Below are 23,586 nucleotides of genomic sequence, written 5' to 3'. Positions count from 1 at the left end.
TCACGAATGCTATTAATATTTTTTGTTCTGAAATAAAAATAATAGTAGTGTCACTAAAAAAATGTTTGAATAAATTTGTTTTGTTGTTTTAAATTATTAAAATACTAGCTGTCAAGGTGAAAAGATAAAAATACTTGCATGCTCAAAAACTTGTTTTTAATACAGTGTTGATCCCGAGTAACTATACAGGAGTATACGAGTACGGGTACATTAAATGACCAGTACAGTGCAAGACGAGTATGAAATCGGTGAGTATACTACTCTGTACCCTCGAGTATAGCCTCTTGCCCATGCGAGTACAATAAGTGAATGATTTGTGAGTACATGTGCGAGTATAAGATAAAAAACGGGAATTAGTCGTAGCATAATTTTTATTGACTAGTTGTTAGCCCGTAAAAAATCCACAGGTTCGCCCGTCCTTTTTATACCGCGTTGCGTGCTTCTCGCTTTTGCGCAGCTAAGCTACCATTTTGCGTGACAGACAGACAGACGTATACAGGCATTATAATATAGAAAGCTTACATTTGTCTGCTACCTTATACATACATTATATTTTTTTATGTTGCAGCAAATTCTCTTTAGTTTACATAAAAATGCTTAAAATGAAACAAAACATTAAATTGTTACAGATCGTCTGTAATAACGATATACGAAAGATTCTTTTTCATGTTTTTTATAATTTTATTATCCATTTTTATCTTATTAATCATATTGGCATAATAAATTGAGTGGCAGTAATGGGTAGGACAAAGTTTCATGTGTCTTATTAATTGTATTTTAATTTTTTTCACATTTTTTGTGGTGACCTGGTGTTTGAAAGTTGCGAATATAAAAAAGAAAAGAAAGAATAAATAAATAAATATCATTAAACTAAATTGTTACATTTTTTTACTGTTTTTAACAGCATTTATCAATTTAATACTGGACACTATAGCTTGGTAAAAATACATGCAAATAACACCTAAAAATGATACCTGCCATACTGCTCTATTACCAGAAGCAAATAATTTTTATATACTCAATATGATTGCAAAGTTATAAATAGATTAGAATAACATTCAACACAAAAGAAAAATTAATCTTCAGAATCATGTTTTAGAGAGAGCGAGGAAATCGTTATTGAGAGAAAAAAATAAAGCACGTAAGTGCAGTAAGGTCATAAGTATTGGGTTCTTTTAAAAATCAAAAACGAAATGGCTATAATATTACTTAAACGTATGAAAACATTGTTCTTTCTTTTAAAAATATGACAACGAGATTGTTTGAAACCCAACATTGTCCTGATTAATTAAAAAACAAAAGAAATAATAACGTAAACACTGAAACACATTTTTAGAAAATAATGTAAAAGTTTATCGTTTAATTTTACCGTTTCCCTTCCATGCACGCTAGCGAGTACAGTTTGAGTACAGTATCAAAAATGTGCAAGTATTTTTGAAGTACTCGTACGCGCAGTATACTCGTCGCGTACTGGTGGAATACCTACAAAAAAAATTACTCGTACCCGTAGTTTATTACTTGTGTATAATTACTGGGGACCGGCACTGTAGTTATGCAGTAAAAAGTTCTCTTGTGTTTTTTCAGAAAAATTATTTTAATAAAAAATTTTAGTGTTCTTTAAATGTTCTTTGCACCATCTTTTAAAATCTTTTTACATACTATAGTTTAGTTGACAATATTTAAAGTCTTTCACAGCAGTAAAAATTATTTTAAAATTCATAAAGGAGGAAGGTGTTGCAAAAATCGTATTATATCCTGTTCTTATTATTTTTCCTGAATGGTATCAAATAAGTCTTTCAGTATTACATTATAGCTAACGTATTTCAAGATATTAATTATAATGAAGAAGTGTGTTAAGACAATCATAATTTGTCTTGTTTTCCACTTGTATTATGACTTTTTTAGCTAAGGTATCTAATTTTTTTTATAAATCACAAAAATTATGTTTAACTTTTTTTGTGATTACAAAATTAGTTCATCAAGCATTTTAAGTTCATCGTGACAAATTTCATGAACAAAGAATCCACTGCAAGTGACCTTAACAACGGTTGTCCTATGGATTTACCTTTTTTAGTATAATTGTAGATTGACATTCAACTAACAAAAAAATAACATTATTGATAATTTTTTTTTGCTCGTTACATTTTTACGAGATGATATGAGAAAATGTTGTTGTTTTTAAGTTTTTTCCTTTAAAATTTTTTTCTTGATATTATTATTTTTATGTTTTCGTCAAAATTAGAGTTGGCTATAGGCCTGTAGAACAACTAATTAGGTTTGAGTCGCCTTAACCAAAAAAAATCCACGTCAACCTTTTCTTCCCTCAGGTCACCCACCAGGTTTCATTCAAATTATTATATTCTTTTTAAGTTTCATATACAGTTTAAAATATTTTTTTTACATTCTAAGAAGTTTTAGAAAGTTCTCTTGTTATTACAGATGTTTCAATAGGAAATTTTGCATATAATTTAAATTATATATATAATAACCGAATGATTAGTTGTGGCAAAACACAATCAATTATATACGTGTTTTGGCGGTTTAGCATTTATTATTTTGTTTTGGATGAATCTACCAATTATGGCTGGTTTGTGGAGATTATGGGTGATTTTGGCTGGTTCTGGCTGATTTTCTATAGTTGTATTATCAAATTTATAAACATATTTTTTGTCTTGTTTCATACCTAAGGCCATCCATAAAGTATGTATGCAGAAAATTGCTCATTTTCTGCCCCAAAACTGCTTGCGTATATGTGCATATATTCATGAAAATTTTATCGAAATTTTTATTAAAGACATCTTTGAACAGAATTATTTGAGTCAATTTTTAACATCAAAAGTTAAAAAAAATGGAACTATAGATGGTAAAAGTATGTTCACACTTATATAATGCTTTATCAAATAAAGACATTCTCAACCTCAAGCCGATTAGTTCTTCCTTCACACGTATATACCAAGCTCTTGAAGCATCAGCAAGGCCGTATACAGCTTTATTTAGTTTCTAAAACACACCTGTTGTATTTGCTTCCTTTGGGGGCTTTATGATAACCTTTCTGTCAATCTGGTTGCCTTGAAGAAATGCTGTCTTGACATCTAAGGTGTGACGTTCCCATTCGTAGGTTGCTAACATTGTAAGCACAATGCAGAGACTTTCTTTTGAAAAAGTTGGGGAGTCCTTAGTTAGATTTTTGACCTCTTCTTCTTCGAAACCTCTTATGACCAAACAAGCTTTAACTGTTTTGTATCCCTCTATATTCTTTGTTGTGACCACCCATCTTGTGGATATTACAGATGGACCCTTATTTTCTATGGTGGAGAAAACTTTGTTCTTCAGTTTCGTTTGTCTCAACAACAGGTTGCCAGTCACTCACGCATCTTTTGATCTAACGGACATTTAAACAGCTACCATACTGTCTGCCTTCTTTTCCTTTTCTGCTCACTTTTCCCGCTCTGCTGTGGACTAATCCCCTTGTCCATTCACTGTTGGGAGTTAGCTTGTAAATGATTTTGTCTTCAACTTTGGTATTCCTTGGACTGTTGACAAATTGCTAACATTTTGATCTTGTGTCTTGTTATTTCATTCATTGAGGCACTGTCTGATGTTGTTTCTTTCGTTGTTTGTAAATTTGTTGTTTTTGCATTTTCTGGTTCTTTTGCATTGTTACTGTCAAAATCATCTGCACCAACACATTCACCAAAAACATCATCTGCACCAACACATTCACCAAAAGCATCATCGCGTTCAAGTGGAATGCAATTGTTCACTTGTGTAGTTGTCACTTCAGTACTTCTTTCCGTGTCTTGTGAAGGTTTTTGTGAATGCAAAACTTGGTCAAACTTTTGCAAGCGACACATGTCTACTCTAACATAACTTCCACCATGTTTTACAAGGACTTGCTTATTCTCAAATTCTATGATCAGTGCGGATGCAGGGATAGTGTCATGATTTTTACCATAAACAAGTTGATTCGGTGAGAATCCCTTGTTGTTTGAAAAAGAATTCTTTGCACTTACAGCCCAGAATAGTGCGCGATTGTGTGTACATTTTGTGTCTTCAATATTTTTTTCAGCATTTCCTTAATCATACCATTGTGTCATTCACATAGTCCATTTGACCAAGGACTTTCAGCTGCAGTTGTCGAAAACTCTATGTTAAACTCCTCACACATTTCTTTATCACTTTGTTGACAAATTCTTCACCATTATCAGCTAGAAACTTGGTTGACCAAATCTGGCTAACCAAATTTAAAAAATAATATCTGTTATTACATCTTTGTCTTTCGTCTATGTCAATTTTGCTGATGAAAATCTGGTAAAAACATCTATGATATGGATAAACCATAATGATTGCGAAAGTTGCACAAGATCTAGAGCTACACATTGGTTAAATTACGATGACATTGGTAAGCCAACAATAGGATGCGGTCTTCTGTATCTGATGCACACTTCACAATTTCATGACTTTCATAACTTCACTTTGGTCATTTAAGAAGGAATTTGATGCTTTGATGAGAGATTTTAATTTTTCAGCACTTGGATAGCAAAATTGACGATGAAGTTTAATAATCTTACTTTTTCTTGATTTTGTACTTGCACAAACAAAGGCAACCTGGGGTAACAAGTGGTCATGTCTCTTTTCATCCATCTCTATTGTGTTGTTGTTCAAAGGTATGCAATAGTTACCTGTGGTGGTAAATTTAAAGGATGGTATTCTCCAAACATTGTAACCGAATCGTTGCTAAAATCTAAAACTCCCTTTGCTTTTTTCATGGAAGCTTGACTCAGCAACAAAGGAATTTCGTTTGGGACAATTTCCGTCTCCAGATAAACTTCTTTTGAGCCAATAATTACAGGTAAGAACACTTTTTTCATAGAACAAACTGCTTCACTATCTCCAAATTTAAACCTTATTTGGCTGGGATGCTCTTCAGGCAATTTATCATTTTCAAGATTATCAATAAAACATTGATACCAATTATTACCACAAATGCTCTTTGTGCAACCACAGTCTAAAACTGCACATGGTAGGGTTTCACCTACCAGAGATTGCATTTCATCTTCTCTGATTTTTGCAAAAAACGTAACCTTTGAATGACTATCATCTTTTCTAACATCCTCAGGCTCCTGGTTCTCATAAGAGTGTGGACAGTTTGAAGCCCAGTGATATATAGATTGGCAAATATTGCATCTTGCAGGACTTCCAGATTGATCGCGTGGATTTATTCTTCTATTGTTGGCACTTTGTAGAACTTTATATGCCAACACCCCATCAGGAAGTACCATATGATGTCCTTGGATCTTATGGTATAACCGTTCAAACTCTATAAGATAGTCATTCATACTCGTCTTAGGTGGCTGCTTAAATCTTTCAAAGGTTTCACAAGCTAGGTAAGCAGTTTGATTCTCATCTTTTAAATATATTTTGTCCAATCTGTCAGTAATGGTTTTTACTCCAGTTGCTGCTGTTAAATGATTCTGACCTTGATGAGGTAACTTGAAGGCTTCACTGGTCTCTAATACTATTGTATTGGTTACTGAAAGATAACATCAGAATTAACACATATCGTAATATCAATATTGCCACCAGTAACACAATTTTAAAGCCAACACAAGGAGAATATCAAATTGCATGCAGCAACTGTTTGTCACAGTCAACATGAAAAACAAATTAAAATCATCAAAAAACAAAACGGTAATCACTAGAATCAATTATTGTAGAGATAGTTGTAGTTCCATGTTTTGTCAAGCAGTAGGCTGATTGGTGTTTTTCTCAACCCAATTGACAGTAATCTCATCTTGTTCCACCATCTGCCTCAATCTGGCTATATCAACTCGCATTCTAAAATCCTTTGTGACATTTGTCGTTTTCAAGGTTTCAAATAATGACTTGTTGTCGATAATACAAATGATCTTTGGAACCTTCGTCAACTTGCAGATTTGTTGTATGACATTGGGCAAATAAAAACTAGCATCAGCTCCTTCACTCAGAGCAAGTGTTTCCGAAGCAAATGGGCTTTTGGTTACCCTTTGTAGTTTCTTTGATTGCCAGCAGATTGGTATAACTTCGCTTAGGTGTTTCACAAATATGATGAATGCACCTTATGATGATCCACACTTCAAACTGGCATGAGTTGCATCTGTGTAGCAAATAATTTCACAATTTTTCATATTTGCAATTTTGGCAATGGTTATTGCAACATGCTTGCTCTTAATTTTTGGAGTAATCTTGTTGGCATCTTTCAAATTTTGAACTGTAGTTTCCTTGCCATAATTAGACGTTTGGCAACTATCATAAGCCACATCAAGGCGGGTTTTTCCGGCCACCCAAGCAATTTGCCCACTCAACGATCTCAGCATGGTCATTTCTTTGCTAGTCAATTTTCGTTCATTGTTAACATCATTTTCAATATTAACAGTTATCTCTATATAGACTCTATATAGCTCACTTGATTAATCTTACTTTTGCTTTTAAATTGATTTACATCTAATCCTAGATACTTAGGTTGAGCTTGATTGCGTAGTGATTTTGAACGTTTCGAAAAGTTTAGCAATAACATCTTTGTGGAAAGCTGGACTACCACCATACACAAAGTCATCAACATGGCAAACAAGAATTCCAGTAATTTGCTTTACCATTCCAGTAATTTGCTATACCAGTAAAACACAGCAAGATCGTAGGTACACATTTCACCACCAAGTTTCAACATTTTACTTCTCACTCGTTTGTACCATACTCTAGATGTTGGCTATTTGTTGACACGTGTGTGTGCAAACCAATTGGGAAGTGGTTTGTTGAACAATGGCAGTAACAACATTGAAGGCTCCACCAGCGTTTAAAGAGGATGATGACTATAGCAGTTGGAAGAACGATTTGGAGATCTGACAGATGTTTATAGAACTACCAAAGAAAAAGCAAGGTCCAGCTGTATTCCTGTCACTGACTGGTCAGGCATGGGAGGCAGTGCGCGACCTCACACCTGCAGAAGTGGGATCAGATGATGGCTTGGACAAGAATATATCTAAGCTAGATTCAATATATTTGAAAGATGAAAGCACAAGAGCATTTTATGACTATAAGGGAAATAGTGGAGACAAATTTCCTGATTTTAGTTTTTGAAGCTCTACAATAAGATATCCAAATATGATATGGCATTGCCTGAAGCTGTCAGGGCATATTTTCTTCTCACAGCTGCGAATATGTCTGAAGAAAATGAAAAACTGGCTTGTACAACTTGTGCAGAACTTAAGTATAAGAATATGAAGAACACAATCATAAAGATATTTGGAGAACTGAACACAGCAGAAGACGCTGCACATTTGGGAGCTCTTCCTGTGAAACAGGAATGCTTATATGGAAATGTTCATGCTGATACCAAGGACAGCTTGTCAAGGAATACACGTTCAAGAATGAATCTTGTTGAGAAGGATGGGAAACTCATGAGGTGCCATGATGATCAAGAGCAAAGAGGTTTCAGATCATGGAACAATAGACCTACAGAAAAGAAACAAGATGTAAAAGAGATCTATATCACCCTTTTTGAGGCCTCTTTAGACCAAAAGCAATATTGTCTTGTTGGAGAATCCTTTGGTAGAGGTGTCTTGGATTCTGGCTGTACAAAGACAGTGGCTGGGGAGAAATGGATGGATGAATATCTTGTGACTCTCTCTGAATCAGATAAAAATACTGTAGTTTCAAATACTACTGATTCTATATATAGATTTGGTGATGGAAAGGAAGTAAAAGCTACAAGAAATCTATATTCTGGGTGGCAACAAGTATAAATTGTCTCTTGACATAGTAGAGATTGAAATACCACTACTGATTAGTCGTAGTACCATGAAGTCTCTCAGTATGAAGTTAGATTTTACCAGTGACTTGGCCCTTGGAAGGAAAGAGTTGACTTAATATATACCACATCAGGACACTATTGTCTACTACTAACACATTGTGATCTTGATGCTCAAAAAGGAACAAAAATCATTCTACATGGAGAAAATTTGAATAATATTAGTAAGGCAGAGAAAATGAAGAAGGCTATGAAACTGCACCGCCAATTCGCTCATGCTGTCAAAGATAAGCTACTCAAACTTGTAAAGGATAGTAATTTGTATGACAAGGAATTTTTGTCATGCATCGAAAAATGTTGCAATGATTGTGAAATATGTCACAAATACAAAAGGCCATACAGTAGACCAGCTGTGGGTATACCTCTGGCAAACGCTTTTAATCAAGTAATATGTATGGATTTAAAGGTTTATGAGCATAATAAACAACACATCTTACATATCATTGATGCTACAACTCTGCTGGATGTCTTATCAAATCGAAACATAAAGATGTCATTGTCAGTATAGTGTTCAGATTTTGGATTGCATACTTTGGAACACCAAGTACAATCTTGACTGACAATGGTGTGAATTTTCGAATGAGGTTTTACAAGACCCAACTTTTTGACATTTCACTTTTATTCCTCTGCTACCATTGTTAATCTGGAATATATATATATATATATATATATATAAGACTAACCTGTAGGTTATCTTCGCAATAGTTCTTTCCTGTGTATAACGCAACGCTAAATTAGTGTGATTGATTCAATGCGTACACCAATAAAGTACTTGTAACCCAATTCTGGTCCGAAAACATCTCACAAAGGATCTCATACAACATAGTTTTAAGAAACATGTTACCATAAGCAAACATACAATGAATAAAAATGATTCAAGATACGTACATGGGGAAAATATACTTTGTTGACCCCCTGTATGTCATGACCATGGTGGGCCTCCTTAGTTACCCAAACAAACAAATCTGAAGATACATAAATTTACAGTGTTCCACCAACGAAAATATTGCCTCTGAATGCTGTCAATACCAGAAAACCTATCCCTATTATTATTTTTTTTAAAGGGAGAGCAAATTCATCATTTGTTGCATTTACTGAAGAAACTGGACTTGGTGACTCAAGGGCTAATTCACAAGCGCAATCTACATCTCAGAAGGTGAGTTTCAAGAAAAGGCATGAAGCACTTCTTTTAATTTTGTGTAAAAATTTCGAAGATCACTGATAAAAAATAAAGGGAATAAAACATGCTGCAAGCAGTGACGACATTTTTTGCACATGATTGCAAAGTTTAAAGTCTATTCCTACAAGTAGTAATTCACGCTTGATTAGATGTACACAATTTGAACTTGTCAAAGTTCACCTGTCAATGTTAACAGTAGACTTATTTGGATCTTAGATTATTTGAAGTTTTTAGGTTATTTGGTTAAATTCAAAGTCTTAAGCTATGTTAATTGTTGCAAATTTCAGCATAAATTTTTCCCCAATATTTCGGCACTTGGTGGAACTTAAAGAACCCAATAATTTACAAATGTTATGGGATCATTTTTTTTAAAGTGTAAAGGCAAATATGAGCACTTAAATAATCACACTTGCATCAAGAAGTTAATTACATTAAACAATATGCTGAGTTTACAAAAAAATCAAATTGTTTTAATTAACAAATCATCATGTTTATTTCCTATTTTGTTTATTCTAGGAAGGGGATGATGCATCTTCTCGTTCCAGCACCCCATCAAGTTCAAGTGGATTGAAAAGGTTGAAACGAAATGTTGTAACTCCAATACATGAAGAAACTTCATTTGGTGTTGATAACAAAAATTTCGAAAAGGATAACACAAGTATGTATATTTTATGAAGTAGTTGAATATTTTTATGTTGCTGTTATTATTTTTTTGGAGGAAGGAAGGAAGGAGGGGGAGGGGTGTGGGAGAGTTTCATGCCAAAAAATAATATTTGAAATTTAACCTTTTAAAAAAGGAAAAAATCAAACCACACTTTTATTTGGTTAAGTATATATTTATATATAATAAAAATGAAATTTGAAGTACGCAAAATAAAATATTCCAGGTGACTTTTACCAACATAGAATAACTAATATACTATTTACTACCTGCTTTAACCAATGTGTTTTTATTTTTTTAAGATGTACCATACATTATAGTATGACAGGGCTTTAAAAATTTTAAATCCTGATACATTTTTATTTAATTTATGTGCTCCTCAAAACATAGTTGAGATATCCATGTATTTGTTTTGCACCTTAATATCAGTTATACTAATTTTTAATTGTAATAAATCAAACATAGAATATACATTAAATCCTGCTTTAAGAATCACCAGTTTGTAAACAATCCTTTTTCAGTAAAATCCATGCCATATTTGATTCTTGTCACATTCTACAAATCTGTTTGTCCACATGCAAGACGTATGATGTACTTGCTAATGTTGTCAGGGCTGGCGAAAACAGTGGGGAGCCAGGGAGGCAATGCGACAGTAGCAGCAGCAGCAGCAACAGTGATCAGTCTGAGACCTTATTTTGAAACTTAAGATATAAAAAATGGCATATGAGCCATAATTTGTGACTGCATGTTTTTTGTAATAGGAGGATGAGTATGACACCAGTATCATGGCACGACTGCTAAAACATCCCTCTTGAATATGCTTAATATGCAGAATTTGGTTAAAGTTTACATCTTGTTTATTAATAATGAGAAGACAGGAGAACTCTAGGATCATTAATAAAAATCTTCTTTCATCATTGAACTTGTAGCTAAGATTTGGTATCATGAAATTTTTAACAGGCATTGTTTTTCATGTATGTCGAAAAAATTTAGGCTGCTTCTAAAATGTAATGTTTGTAAAAAATCACCAAGTTTTGTGTATTTGAAATCACATAATATATCACATTTCTCCTTATTCAAAGTAATTCAATATTTACTTTGATAATCACCACTTGTGTTTTTACAGTTCCGAAAGCATGGGAAAATTCTGACAATGAAGTAAGTAATAGACCTGGAACAGCACCATCTTATGAAAGCCCTAGAGGAAAACTTGAAACTCCAAGGTTTGAATATTTATAAATTTTGCAACATTCTTTATAAACAGTTTTGTTACATCGGTCTTGAAAACCATCATTGACAGACTAAATTCATAGAGCACTCATTATTAACTTAGTAGTATACTTCAAAATTTAAACTTGAGGATCGTGTTTGTTTTTCAGACTGGTTTATGTCATTATGTGTTTTAATGTCATGACGGACCCAATATTTGATAGTTTTTATCATGTATCCACTCATATCACATAGTATTATTTCTTCTAAAATGTTTTTCACATTTACTTAGACCACAGACGGCTCCACAAGGGAGTCCACGGTTGACGGCTAGAAGTAACAAGGTATCACCTGTGTCATCTCGAAGTTCAACACCAGTTGAAAAAATCCATACAGAAAGTGAAGGTATCATTATTTTATGTGCTTTATTTGACTATCTATTTATGTAAGTGTGATCATTGTCAAGCACTAGAGTTGGTAAAATCACCCTGTTTTGCTTGGTTAACCAAAAATTTCATTTGTGAGGCAGTGACCAGTTTAACCATCAATGAAAATAACAGCAGCAATGCAATCAAGTTGAAAACTACAGCATTTTTTGGTACCTACAAGAACAGTAAAGTTCCATAATTCACTTCATTTCTTATTCATGTTTAAAGATGTAAAATGACGATGAACAAACTTTTAAATTGCCTTCACTACATTTTTCTGCCCCTGTTAGTCTGTGTTTCTAAGTGTTTTGAATATTGCCGACCTTTTTGTTTTTTGTTTTATACTTATTTTGTGAAATTTGGTTTTTATGAAATTTAAAAAGAAAATCTTCTTTGAAGTAATAAAATAAATATTAATTATAGTTAATCATAATTAAACTGCTAATGTCAAAAAAATGCCTGCACAATTTAAACAAAAAAGATGTACCAGAAATATCTCGCTAGCCAGCTATCCATCTTTTTGTGTCTTTAAAAAGTTAGCAGTTTATGGAAAGATTTTTTAATGAATAAAAGTTTAATATGTGAAGTGTGTGTTTAATCGATTTATGTATACTGTTTTGCTTTTGAGGAAAACTCTTGTGTGTTTGTTGTTGTTTCTCTTGCTGTGGATGACACACATTGTCAAGTAATGGCTTCCTCATACTGCCTTAAAAAAACTTAATTTAACATTGGGATGTTCATTGTCTTTGATATGAAACTTGTCTTACTGCTTATGTTAATCATTACAACATTTGTAAAATTAATGGAAGTTAAGCGTTCATTAGGGTATTTAAAAAGGAAAGATTACAAGTTTTACGTTTTTAAAAGGGGTGTTAATTTAAACAGGAAAGTTCACATGAAGTATTACGACATTAACTAACATTAAAAGCAGGTTAAACGTTTATCAAACTAATCTTTGCAATATTGCTATGTAAAATTTTAATATTTTGTGTTAAATTAGTTCCAAAAACAGAGTATGTAGCACAACTCGATGACACTGCTGAGAAAAAGTTAGAAGACACAACTAGACCAATGACTGCCGAATCTATTAAAAGTTCTGGCTCACGCAAAGGATCAAGAAAAGAAAAGATGTCAGTGTCGACAAGAAAAAATTCATGGACCATACATGAAGTAGAAGAAGAAAATGTATAGTATTTTTTATATTGTATGTTTGCAGCTAGTAAACAATAACATTCACGTAAATAATTCTTCAATGCACAAAGATGTTGATCTTTCGTTCGAGAAATATACTGTGTCGTTAAGTATCTTGAATCTAATAAAGTTTTGCAAAAAGAAAAAATCACATGGGAAAAAAACTTTTGTAAATAAATTTTTTAAACACAAACAAATCTGTCCAAAATGTACTTCTAAATTTGCTAATTCATAACAATTTCTACCTAATTAAGGTGCTATATCATTGTAAAAGTGGTCAGTTATACTGCAGTTTGATCAAGTTTGAAAAAACTAATTTTTATAAATAAAACCACACCTTTTTTTTAAATTTATTTTATCTTCTAAAGTTGTGATAATTGTTTGCAGGATGAAAAAGCAGATGTTCCAGAAAAAAGTGTAGAGGCTTCAGGTATGTTGTCAGACCTTTTTACTTTAATAAGTAATGAATAATATTAATACTGCTGTATGTTACATAAAACAATGCTTTAAAATTTTTTTAATATGTAGTAGAATGGGTGCATGATTATTCTTTCAAATGTCTAGCTCAACACCTGTTTTCTATTTCAAAATACATGCTCTGTGGATATTAGCAGCAATAAAATAATAATTCCAAACTCCCAAAAAGTGTAAAAATATTTTGTTATTATCAATCAGATACAAATTAATTTACATTGTGTGCTAATTATTCATTAATATGGGCATTATTGACTTTAAAAAAAGTTCTGTGACTTTTGGTATGCTTTCCTTTGTATATTTTTAATATATCTCTTTCTTTTGATATCTGTTTCTACATTTCTCACAAAAATATTGAGACAACGGTACTTTCATTCATTTTACAAAGTTGGCAAAAAGCCTCGCGAATTCTCCGCAGCCTGCAAAGATGATATATTCTGTCGTTAACACATTCTATAGAATATTACATTTCTAGAGTAAAAACCTTTTGCAATTATGCTATACTCAGTAATGCTTGATGTCCATTATATCATTATAGATGATAAGAAGTCACTTGTTTCCATTGATGCGGAGGCTGTCCTAGCTCCTCCTGTTTCTTCTGGTGATCAAGAAGCGTACATTCCCGTGGAACAAGCAAAAGCTTGTATACAAAGGGTAAGCTCATAAATTACACGTTTAAACATTGTAGTGTGTTTTGAACTGGCTTAATATGCTTAATATGCTTATGGGAAATGAATTACTGGATTCCCAGAAAATAACATTTTTAAACAAATTTCACCTTGGAGGTTTATTTGGCATGTTGACTATATAAAGCTGAGTTATGTTTTTAAAAAAGAAAACACAAGCTTGTCTTGTACACCATATAAATAAGAAGGAAAGATTTTTGACAGTTTAAGTTGTCTGTCTGTCTGTCTGTCTGTCTGTCACGCAAAATGGTAGCTTAGCTGCGCAATAGCGAGAAGCAAGAAATGCGGTATAAAAAGGCAGGCGAACCCGTGGATTTTTCACGGGCTAACGACTAGTGCTTGAAATTTCGCAGCACAACCAGTATAGTATCTGCTGGAAATAGGTCCAAATATTTCCCTCTTGATATTACCCTGGGTTGTAATTAAGATGAATAGATATATAGGCAACCCAAGACTTATTGATCATAAGTTTTATACTGTGAGATTTCTACAAAAAAGCAGTGCATACTTCAGTTGTGAAACATTCTTATTTTTGTTTTTTGTTAGGTTATTGAGGACATGAAGAAAATGAAAGCAAATCATTATGCTGTAGTGGAAAAAATTCAAGAGCAGTACCAACTTATTGAGGAAGAATCTCAGGTATAATAACTTTTTGTTATTGTTAAAACTTTAATTTTAAGCTTGGCATAGAAAAATGTTTTAAATAAAGTACTTTAATTATCCCTGTTAAGTTGATGCAGTTAGTAATGGAAGATTCCAGCTTGCTGTTAACAATAAGATTTAAATATAACATTTTTTCATAGACTGTCTTCATCCTAAATAAAACCAAAAAATTTAACTTTAATACTTTATTTTTTAGGCCCAGTTTAATGCTTATGTTATTAAGCTGAGAGGAGAATACAATACCAAAGTATCTACCTTTCGACATGTGTTGGAATCACACCAAACTGAGTTCACTAATAAACAAAAATTTTATGAAGAAGCAATTAGGGTTTGTATTGTTGCTTTTCCATACAGAAGCAAAGTTTTAAAGTTGCAAAGTCACAATGATCTAACTAATGTCTAAGTAATAAGTTAAAATACAACAAATATTGTTAAATTCACACTGCCAAATGTGATATCTCAGGAGATTGGTTTCTGCGTTTATGATTTGCTATAAATTTTGAAAAGTCCTATTTGCAAAGATTAATATATAACTGCGTAAAAATAAAATACTTGCGTAATCAAACACTCATCCACCTCAATCTCTTTTTTGTTTTTGTTTTTTGTAATTACTCATAAAAGAATCTTTCAGTCGTCAATTTGTAAAAATTTTTTTAAAAATTTACCCCTTTAAACATTTTCCTTTAGAGTTTGCGGGATAAAAACAGGCAACTGCTCATTGAAAAGAGACAGATGTTGTTAAAAGCAAAAGATAGCAATGCTAGTCACGAACAGGAGAAGGTAAACTTCACATAATCTATATTTGTTTGCAAAGACTGGGTATAATGTTACGTCTGGTTAATCCTCCGGCCCTATCAACAGTCTGCGTATATTTTAAATAAAAAGCTACCAATTTTTTTAAAACTGACAAAAACACAAACAACTTTCCTGGCTTTTGTCAGGTTATTCTTAAAAATGCACACCTTTTTGTTTGCTTTTTTTAGAATACTATTGTAACAGATTTGACCGGCATGTTAGATCAAAAACATAAAGATCATGTTCTATGTAAGTTCCACTCTTTTTACCAAGTTCCTTGAAAAAGAACTGAAAACTATTTGACATGATTAATGTAGTACCCAGCAGTATAATGTCTTCTTTACAGCTGACGTTTTTACTAGCTTATATCGATCATATGACAGATTGCTATTTAATAAGTCACTATTTGATTTTAGTCACTGTGTTCCATCTGGGTTTTTTCGTAGTAACTGGATAAATAGTTTTTTAGCCTTTAAACTACTGTTTTATGTGAAACTCCGAAAGGTACCTTGATGACTTCTACCAAAACTTAAGTTTATTTTGTAAATTACATTTGGTTTGAGTCTAATATTTAATGAGTAAAGGGTTAAATACACGGTAAGTTTAAAGACACCTTTTAGTTGTAAGAAAAAACTTACAAGTTTAGTTGCATTTAATACACATGTCTACACGTTAAGATAAAATGTGTAAGTTTTTTTAAAAACTTCCTGTTCACAATGAATACCAAAGAAAAAACAGGTAAATCTTCCGTTTTGGTTATTGCTAAACAGCAGCAAGGGTAATGGTAGAAGAAAAAAAGCTATTATCATTAGAAACCGAAAATCTTTAGTATAAACAATAACTCATTAGTCATTCTGGTAATTTCACTAGAAAAAACTTAGCAAAAGTTAAACATATCCATTTTTTACAAACACTGATAAAACCAAAAAAGTTTTACATCTTTCCAGTTTACACGGTAAGTTTTTTTATCTCAAACTTACCATGTATTTTAGCCTTAAGTTTGTTACTTTGTTAAAAGAAAATAACTCACATTAAAAGATCTTTTTAGTGCACTCCAAATACATTGAGGAGAAGAGTAGCAAAGAAGAATCACAGAAAGAAAATATTGATTTGAAGAACGAGATAAACAATTTGAAGTCCCGATTAGAATTATCTTCAGGCGAAAGTCAGAAAGTTTTTGAAGAGCTGGACACATTAAAGAATGAAAATGAAGAACTAAAATCAAAACTAGAAGAAGTAAGGAATGAAAAAGAAGTTGTAACAGAAGAAAAGGGTAAATTAGAAGAACAGTGTAACGAAAAAAGTTCGACCCTAGAAGAAAAAGAACAACAATTAGAAAGTAAAATCAAAACTATTGAAAAACTGGAACTGAAAATTAAAGAGCTGTAAGTTGATTTAATTTTCCTGTTTTAATTGGAAAGGTTAAGGAGACTTATCAGTAACCCAAAACCAGAATTTTACTACATGTTTTTAATCTTATACCCGAACACAGCAGCTCTAAAATATTCACAATAAAGTGTCAGCTGTTTCTTTGTAGGAACCAGTATGACATTCAGTTTTCCAGTAAACCACTAGAAAGTTCACCGAAGTTAAAGTAGACCTAACCTTTAAAGGAACTGGTATATTTAGAGTGCACTCGTTGTTCATGTTGTGTTAAAATTATCTACCTTAGCGACGAAAGGGAACCAGTTGTTGTTGCTTCAGCTCCAGTTGTGCAAGAAACAGTAGCAACATCAGAAGAAGTGCAACTTTTAAATCAACCTGTAGTAGTTACTGGTAATATGGTTGATTTAATACTTTATATTTTAGTGTACATGATGTACTTCTGTATACATACATAAAAAACATTGGGAAAAAATTTTGTAAATTTACATGGATAATCTTTAAAAGTTTGCTCTAAGCCATTTAATAACATCTTTCTTTTTGATCGAACTAGTGTTGTTTGAAGACTTTCATCTAAAAAGGTGCCAGTGTATTAAATTAAAATTATACAAAAATTGTAACATTTAATAAGTATACTTTAAGAGAATGAGTTAATAGGAAATTAAAGATAAAAATTATTAAACATAACTTAAATAGAGCTTAGGTGAATTGTATCAAAAAAGAAATTTTAACCACGACCGGAGCCTGGCACGGTTAAAAGATTACCCTAAAACCAGCTGTAATAACTTAAATATTTATCCTTTAGATTCAAATGTCAGCAATGAAGAGCTTTTAGAATTAAAAAATAAGGTAAATGAATACGAAGAAGAAAAGGAAAAACTTTTGAAGGAAATGAAAGAAATAAGAGACGAGAAGAATATTGTCAAAATGGTAAATAAGAATTGTTTTTGTACTATTGTCCTAACTTTTTTAAAATTAAAATAAATTTTAAATTAAAACAATAGTAATCACACCTTTTAAGGATCTTTAATTTACAATTATGCCTGTTTGGAAAATTTTAATAAGGAGATTCCAAAGTGATTTCTGCAAGGTTTCTACAACTCTTTTATGTTGGAAAATTTTAAATCTATATCTTATTACCTATCAAAATTAATGACAATAGAAAATATTGATAATTTCTATGTGGCCAACATGACATCATAATTTATGCAGAATAATTAAATGTCAAAATTTTTAAATGTGAATGAAAAGAACTTTCTTTAAATCTAAAATTGGTAAACAACTTTTGGAATTTTACAACACAAGTTCAATTTATTTATCATCTCGGTCTCCCTTTAAAAGTGGAATTGCTTTCCCAGTATTTACACAGGATTCATTTTTTAAATTCACTAGGAGCTCATCAACCTGCAAGAACGTAACAAGATATTACACCGGCGCCTTGAAACAATGTTAAATGAAGTTACTGATTCCGTCAACATTGACAATACACAAACTAAGCTTTCAGAGTTGCAGGAAAGAAAAACAGTGTTGCAAACTGAAGCAGATGAGATTAATAAGAAAATTGAAGAATGGAAAGAGAATTATCGAAGTGAGAATAATGGCGAAGAACCTTCAGATGGCGACTAGTAAGTTTACCGAGACATCACATTTATTTATTGTGTGATATTACGAAAGCTAACTAAGGGTTGTCCTAAAAAATGTTATGGATATTACAACAGTATACCTTATTTAACTGAATTTTTTTCAATGTTTGCTTCTTAGCCCTGATGATATAAAAGATTTTCTTGAGCAACTCAAAACTAAAAATGAAAATATTTCAAACATTGATAAAGACATCATTGTTCTGAGCATGCTATTGGATGGTACACTGCCTGATGATATGAAACAAGAAAGTGAGTTTTTTATTCAAATATCTTAAAGTGTGGCTATTTGATTAAAATCGCCTATAATGTGTATCTGTTTTGAAAAATAGATGTTATGTCTGCTTTGCTAAATAAAGTTAAGTTTGATTTAGAAATTGAAAAATGTTATTATCTTGGTGGTAAAAATTACTTTAGTATAGGAAATATTCTTTTTAACTCTACTATTTTAAGGGAAAAGATACAGGGAAAGTTTTTGTTTCTTCAATAAACATATGGAGGAACACTATTTTGCTGTATTTCTTTTGATTTCTATTTAGGTAATGCTGAACAACTCCTGGACTCGGCAACAGATCAGTTAAAACAACAGTTTGCTGAAGAAAAGAACAAACTTTGTACTGAAATTGAAAAGCTTAAAGCTGAAAATGATACCTTGAGACAGAGAATTGAGGAATTGGAAGCTCGAGAACCAGAAAAAATAGTGGAAACGGTGACTACTACTGTGCCTGTGGTTGCAACTGCTGAAGTTTCTGAGGTAATTTACATGACATTTTTGATGTCTGAAAATTTACTTTGCCAAATTTGCGTCATGAATTCTTTATGCAAATTCTTTATACTTTCGTATATATCATTCTTTATCAGAAACTTTAGATTGCCTGCAAATTCTCCCCTAACCTTCTGTTGTGTCCTTTGCTCTGAATAAACCGAAATATATTTTTTCAAACCTTCTGATTTAAAAGAACTTTGAATCTACTATGAATCTTTCCACAACTCCAATTTTTACTATAAATAAAGACATATTTTTGTACTATTTCTTTTTGGATCAGAAAATTCAGATGGGAGAGTCGTCTTCATTATCTGAAGCAACAAATTTGTTATATAAACATTTAAAAAAATTCGTCAGTGGACATTTACAAGTAATAATTTGATTAAGTATCCACCTAAAATTCCTAAAAATCATAATCAGATCAAAAATCACGCAATGAAAAGTGATCTTCAAACAACAATAAGTATGTGATTATATCGGCAAGGCAATTACATAGGTGGTATTAATTTTTTTAAACTTTTTAGCTAAAATTGTTGAAAGTCTGTCAGTTAATCATAATTTTACATTACCAATTACACATCTTGTACCTAAAAAAGAAACGCCCTTTAAAATATGCAGGGAACTGTACCACCATGTGTCACATGTTTGTTTGCTATGACATGTGAATGCTAGCGTAATTATAAAAATTACTTTTGTTCAGAACTCTTCTGCTGATGTAGCTGAACTAACTGCTGCTCTATCAGAAACCAACACAAGAATACAAGAACTCGAAACAGAGCATGCTGCAGAGCTGGAATCACAGAAAAAACAAGCTCATAAAACAGATAAGAAACTAAACAAATTGCAAAGCGCTTATGATAAGCTTGAAGCTGAGAAGAGAGATTTGGAAAGTCAACTAAAGGTTGCCAAGGAAACAGCAGAAGCAGAGCTTAAACAGAAAGATGAAGTTAGTAATTTCTATTTTATGGTGATGTCGACATACTGTAAGTAAGATTTGGTTCAGCGATAGAATTTCAACCTTGTGAGAAAGAGGTTGTGGCTACAATACTTTAATCATAACAGTGAAAATTAAAATAATATGTTCCTTCTTTGCTAAGCATTCAGCGTGGTAATAAAAGCAGCAACTGTCCAGATGCTTTTTGACATTGTGTCTGTTGATCAAATTGTTGGTGTTAAATGCACTGGTAAAGCTGATTCACGTCATATATGGATCTACATCCTTAGGAACTTCTGTAATGAGAATAGGTTGGATGTTAAGTACTAGGTCTCAGCTTTTAGTGTAAGTTAAAAATATGATCTATGTTTAATTTAGAATCTCGAAAAAGCGAAGAAAGAAATAGATGAACTAAATGAAGCAAAAATTTCTAAACTTCCAGTGAAAGCAAAAACAGAAATTAAAGCTCTACAGGAAAAACTGGTACTTTATATTTACTGATGTATTTTTTGTGATGAAGAGGAAGATAACCATGTTTTGGTGTTTATAACTACAATAACTACAAGGCAACTACAATGCTAATGTTGTATTTTGCATTGAAGCAAGTTGAAATTGTTATCACACAGTAATTGTATTTTGTTGTGTACGATTTACTACAGTTTTATAGAATCTATCACAGATATATTAAAATTATTTTTCTACATTTTGAAGGATTATATTATTACTGACTATGACAATCGCCATGTTAATAATTATTGCAGATGATCTTTTCTGACTGCTTGTTTGGAATCAAGAGTTTTCTTTTTCAATAGTTTTATTAGTATATCTTTAAAATCTTCTCTCTTTAAGCTGATTGCTCTGTATTGATTTTTTGTTTCAGTGAATATTTTTGTAAAACTTCGTATATTACATAATCGTATACTACGTACAAATATTTTGACTTCTTAGAAACAAGCAGAAGGTGAAAAAGATGGGAGAAATCAAGAAGTATTGGATTTGAAATCACAAATTTCTAAGCTCAATGAAGATGTGACAAATTTAAATATTACCATCAAAGCACTGAAAGAAAAAGAGGTATTAAGGGTTTTTATGTTGACCAACTTTTTTAAAAAAATGAACATGAAGATCGTAAAATTGTACTGAGCAAATCTTGTGTACTAAACAAATTGATACATATTGTTAACTTTCTGTGCCATATATTATTAAGAACAAATAGATACGTGTCACAAACCAATAGCGTTATGTTATTTCTTGTGCCATATCAAACCATATATTTTCAACTGTTCGTAGGCGGAATTACTAAAGTTACAAGAGACAGACAAAAAATATAAAGAACTAAAGAAGAGATATAAAGCTTTAGAAGCTAAGAAGACAGTAACAAAAACTATTCCTCAACAAATTGCAGCGGCTGCTGGTGATGGAGAAGATCCACAACAGATAAAGAAACTGAAAGATAAAGTAAGTTACTAGATACAGTTGAAATAGATATTGATCCCATACAATAATACACACCTCTTTCTCAACTTTATTTTGAACTACTATCTTAATTTGTGATTCGCAGATCTTTTTTCTAGTAAAAGGTCTTTTAATCAAGTCTAGTTTTTACTATGCTTCTATCTTTTATTTTTATAAAATTTTTGTTACCACTTTAATTATTGAAATTAGTTATTTGGTTCATGACCATTTTCGACAGAATTTAACGTTTAATGACAACTTCATTGTAGATAGCTGAGCTAGAGAAACAAATTGAGGAAGGAGCTGGTGCAGCTGCACCTGCAGTATCTAAGAAGGTAGGGCTGGCCTGTTTGTTTTAAAAACACTCAGATTTGTTGACCTTTGTACAATGTAATTTTATTGGGACATAAAAAAGATTAATTTTAAAAGAACTTATTAAAAACATGTTGTGGCAGTCTGCAGAAGCTTTTTGATTTATTAAAACATTTAACTTCTACTAACTCCAACAACATTCCCAAAACAATTTTAAGGAAAGAATAAGTATTTGACATATCATACAAAACGTCCTAAAATATATTCTTAGTTTCCCACTGTACTTGTTATTAAAAAATGTCATACGAACCAAACTGTTTTATAAATAATCTTACTATGTGAACATCCAATTGTGTGTCACTATTTCTACTTGATTTTTATTTGTTCTTGTTTTGTTAGGATTCAAAAGTTGACTCTAAAGCATTATCAAAATTGGAAAAATCAAATGAAACTTTAAAAGAAAAAGTAGAAAATATGAAGAAAGCAGCACAAGTAAACATTTGTAGCCGTTCTTTTTTTGTTTGTGAAATCTGGCGCTATTTTTTTCTAAATAAGGACGTCAGATTCACTCTCTAAATGCTCTTAGGGATCCGGTAATTTCATACAAAAAACAAATTCCATATAATATTGTATTTCAATTATGTTAATCGCAACGTGATGGATGTTTTTAAATAGAATAATATATTAGTTGTATGATTTTATAAAAAAGGACCACACAATTTAGTTTGGTTTGTGTTTATCTGATTTTTTTCAATTTGTTAGACCGATGCTGATAAGATTAAAGAACTGCAAGAGAAAATAAAGGAAGCAAAAACTAAAGGAGATGAAGTATGCTTATGTTAATTTTTTAATGGACTGTTCATTTTAGTCCCCATGAGGACGGCGTTGACTCTATGTGAGGTAACTTTCATTCTTACTTTTAGAAAGCTGGAAAGAAACAAGAAAAAGCAATGAAAGGTATGTTCTTTTTCGTTTGGTCTTTGAATATTTAGTTTTCTTGTTTTGGTAATTTGTTTGTTTGGGTACTTTGTGTGCTGGCCTTGGTGATATGTTTGTTTTTAGAGGATTTTATTAGATCGTTTAGTTGTTTGTTTAATTGTTTTTTGTTTTTTATTGTTTGTTTCGTAGAGTGTTTCCTTCTTTTATTTTTTGGGAGTTTTTTTTGGCTTCCTTGTTGCGATCTTGATAAGTCATTGATGTTTAAATTATTTTTTCTTTCTACAGACTTGCAGAAGAAGTTTGAAAGTGAGCAAAAAAAGACAGCCAAGCTAAAAGAAGATCTTGAAAAAACTAAAGAAGAATCCACCAATCTTAAGAAGGTTTGTATTTTGATTTTCTATGTTCATTTTTTTGATTTCTTAAGAAATATGTTTAAGGGAAGGGTTATTTTCTAACTGTTGCATTGATTAATACAACTAATGTATTATAGGAGGTGGATGAACTTACTGCTGATGTTAAACGAGATAAAGATGAAATTGCAAAACTGAGTGTTGCAGCAAAGGAGGGAATTGAGGCAGCTGAAAAGGTGGCTGACCTGAGTAAGAGTAATAAAGAATTAACAGAAGAAAATAAAACTCTTGCAGAGAACTTTAACAGCGAAAGGGTAAGAGAAGGTTCGACTTCATTCAAATTAAGAAAGTTGAATAACTAAGGCTCAAATTAATTTGAGTTCAGCTTGCACATTTTATATGATAACTGCACGTGCCAGTAGCACTTATTTTACTGATCTTCACTTTAAAGCGTCGGGAAATTTCACTTCGGGTATAACAACCACTAGAAAAAAATCACTTGGGGTGTAGTGAAACCCTAATGTAATCGCTGAAAACAAAAACTGGAAATATAGTTTATGGAAAGCGTACGATATGCAGATACATAGAATACTATGCAACTTGTTGGATGTGTTTTTTGATACACCATTAACCAAAGAATTTTGTAATCATGTTGAAAATATACTATGTATATC

At 31.8% G+C, this 23,586-nt stretch overlaps 1 protein-coding gene across 1 annotated transcript in view; it reads left to right on the top strand.

Annotated features, from left to right (window-relative positions):
* LOC130631490 (early endosome antigen 1-like) overlaps positions 1 to 23,586 on the top strand; it is a 29,841-nt gene that overhangs the window by 494 nt on the left and 5,761 nt on the right. The window contains exons 2-28 of the mRNA XM_057444401.1: positions 8,911 to 9,002; positions 9,543 to 9,684; positions 10,814 to 10,910; positions 11,189 to 11,301; positions 12,325 to 12,509; positions 12,903 to 12,945; positions 13,528 to 13,643; positions 14,222 to 14,314; positions 14,535 to 14,666; positions 15,026 to 15,118; positions 15,322 to 15,382; positions 16,182 to 16,518; positions 16,806 to 16,909; positions 17,322 to 17,446; positions 17,909 to 18,141; positions 18,278 to 18,408; positions 18,696 to 18,910; positions 19,623 to 19,868; positions 20,235 to 20,339; positions 20,805 to 20,930; positions 21,147 to 21,314; positions 21,581 to 21,646; positions 22,023 to 22,115; positions 22,386 to 22,451; positions 22,547 to 22,580; positions 22,848 to 22,942; positions 23,053 to 23,226. Of these exons, the coding sequence (XP_057300384.1) occupies positions 8,911 to 9,002; positions 9,543 to 9,684; positions 10,814 to 10,910; positions 11,189 to 11,301; positions 12,325 to 12,509; positions 12,903 to 12,945; positions 13,528 to 13,643; positions 14,222 to 14,314; positions 14,535 to 14,666; positions 15,026 to 15,118; positions 15,322 to 15,382; positions 16,182 to 16,518; positions 16,806 to 16,909; positions 17,322 to 17,446; positions 17,909 to 18,141; positions 18,278 to 18,408; positions 18,696 to 18,910; positions 19,623 to 19,868; positions 20,235 to 20,339; positions 20,805 to 20,930; positions 21,147 to 21,314; positions 21,581 to 21,646; positions 22,023 to 22,115; positions 22,386 to 22,451; positions 22,547 to 22,580; positions 22,848 to 22,942; positions 23,053 to 23,226 (3,485 nt within the window). The remainder of the gene's footprint in view (positions 1 to 8,910; positions 9,003 to 9,542; positions 9,685 to 10,813; positions 10,911 to 11,188; positions 11,302 to 12,324; positions 12,510 to 12,902; positions 12,946 to 13,527; positions 13,644 to 14,221; positions 14,315 to 14,534; positions 14,667 to 15,025; positions 15,119 to 15,321; positions 15,383 to 16,181; positions 16,519 to 16,805; positions 16,910 to 17,321; positions 17,447 to 17,908; positions 18,142 to 18,277; positions 18,409 to 18,695; positions 18,911 to 19,622; positions 19,869 to 20,234; positions 20,340 to 20,804; positions 20,931 to 21,146; positions 21,315 to 21,580; positions 21,647 to 22,022; positions 22,116 to 22,385; positions 22,452 to 22,546; positions 22,581 to 22,847; positions 22,943 to 23,052; positions 23,227 to 23,586) is intronic.

This window comes from Hydractinia symbiolongicarpus, chromosome 1, assembly GCF_029227915.1.
Source record: "Hydractinia symbiolongicarpus strain clone_291-10 chromosome 1, HSymV2.1, whole genome shotgun sequence".
Taxonomy (NCBI): Eukaryota; Metazoa; Cnidaria; class Hydrozoa; order Anthoathecata; family Hydractiniidae; genus Hydractinia; species Hydractinia symbiolongicarpus.
Note: the sequence above shows the minus strand (reverse complement) of the source record. Positions and strands in the feature narration are given on the sequence as shown.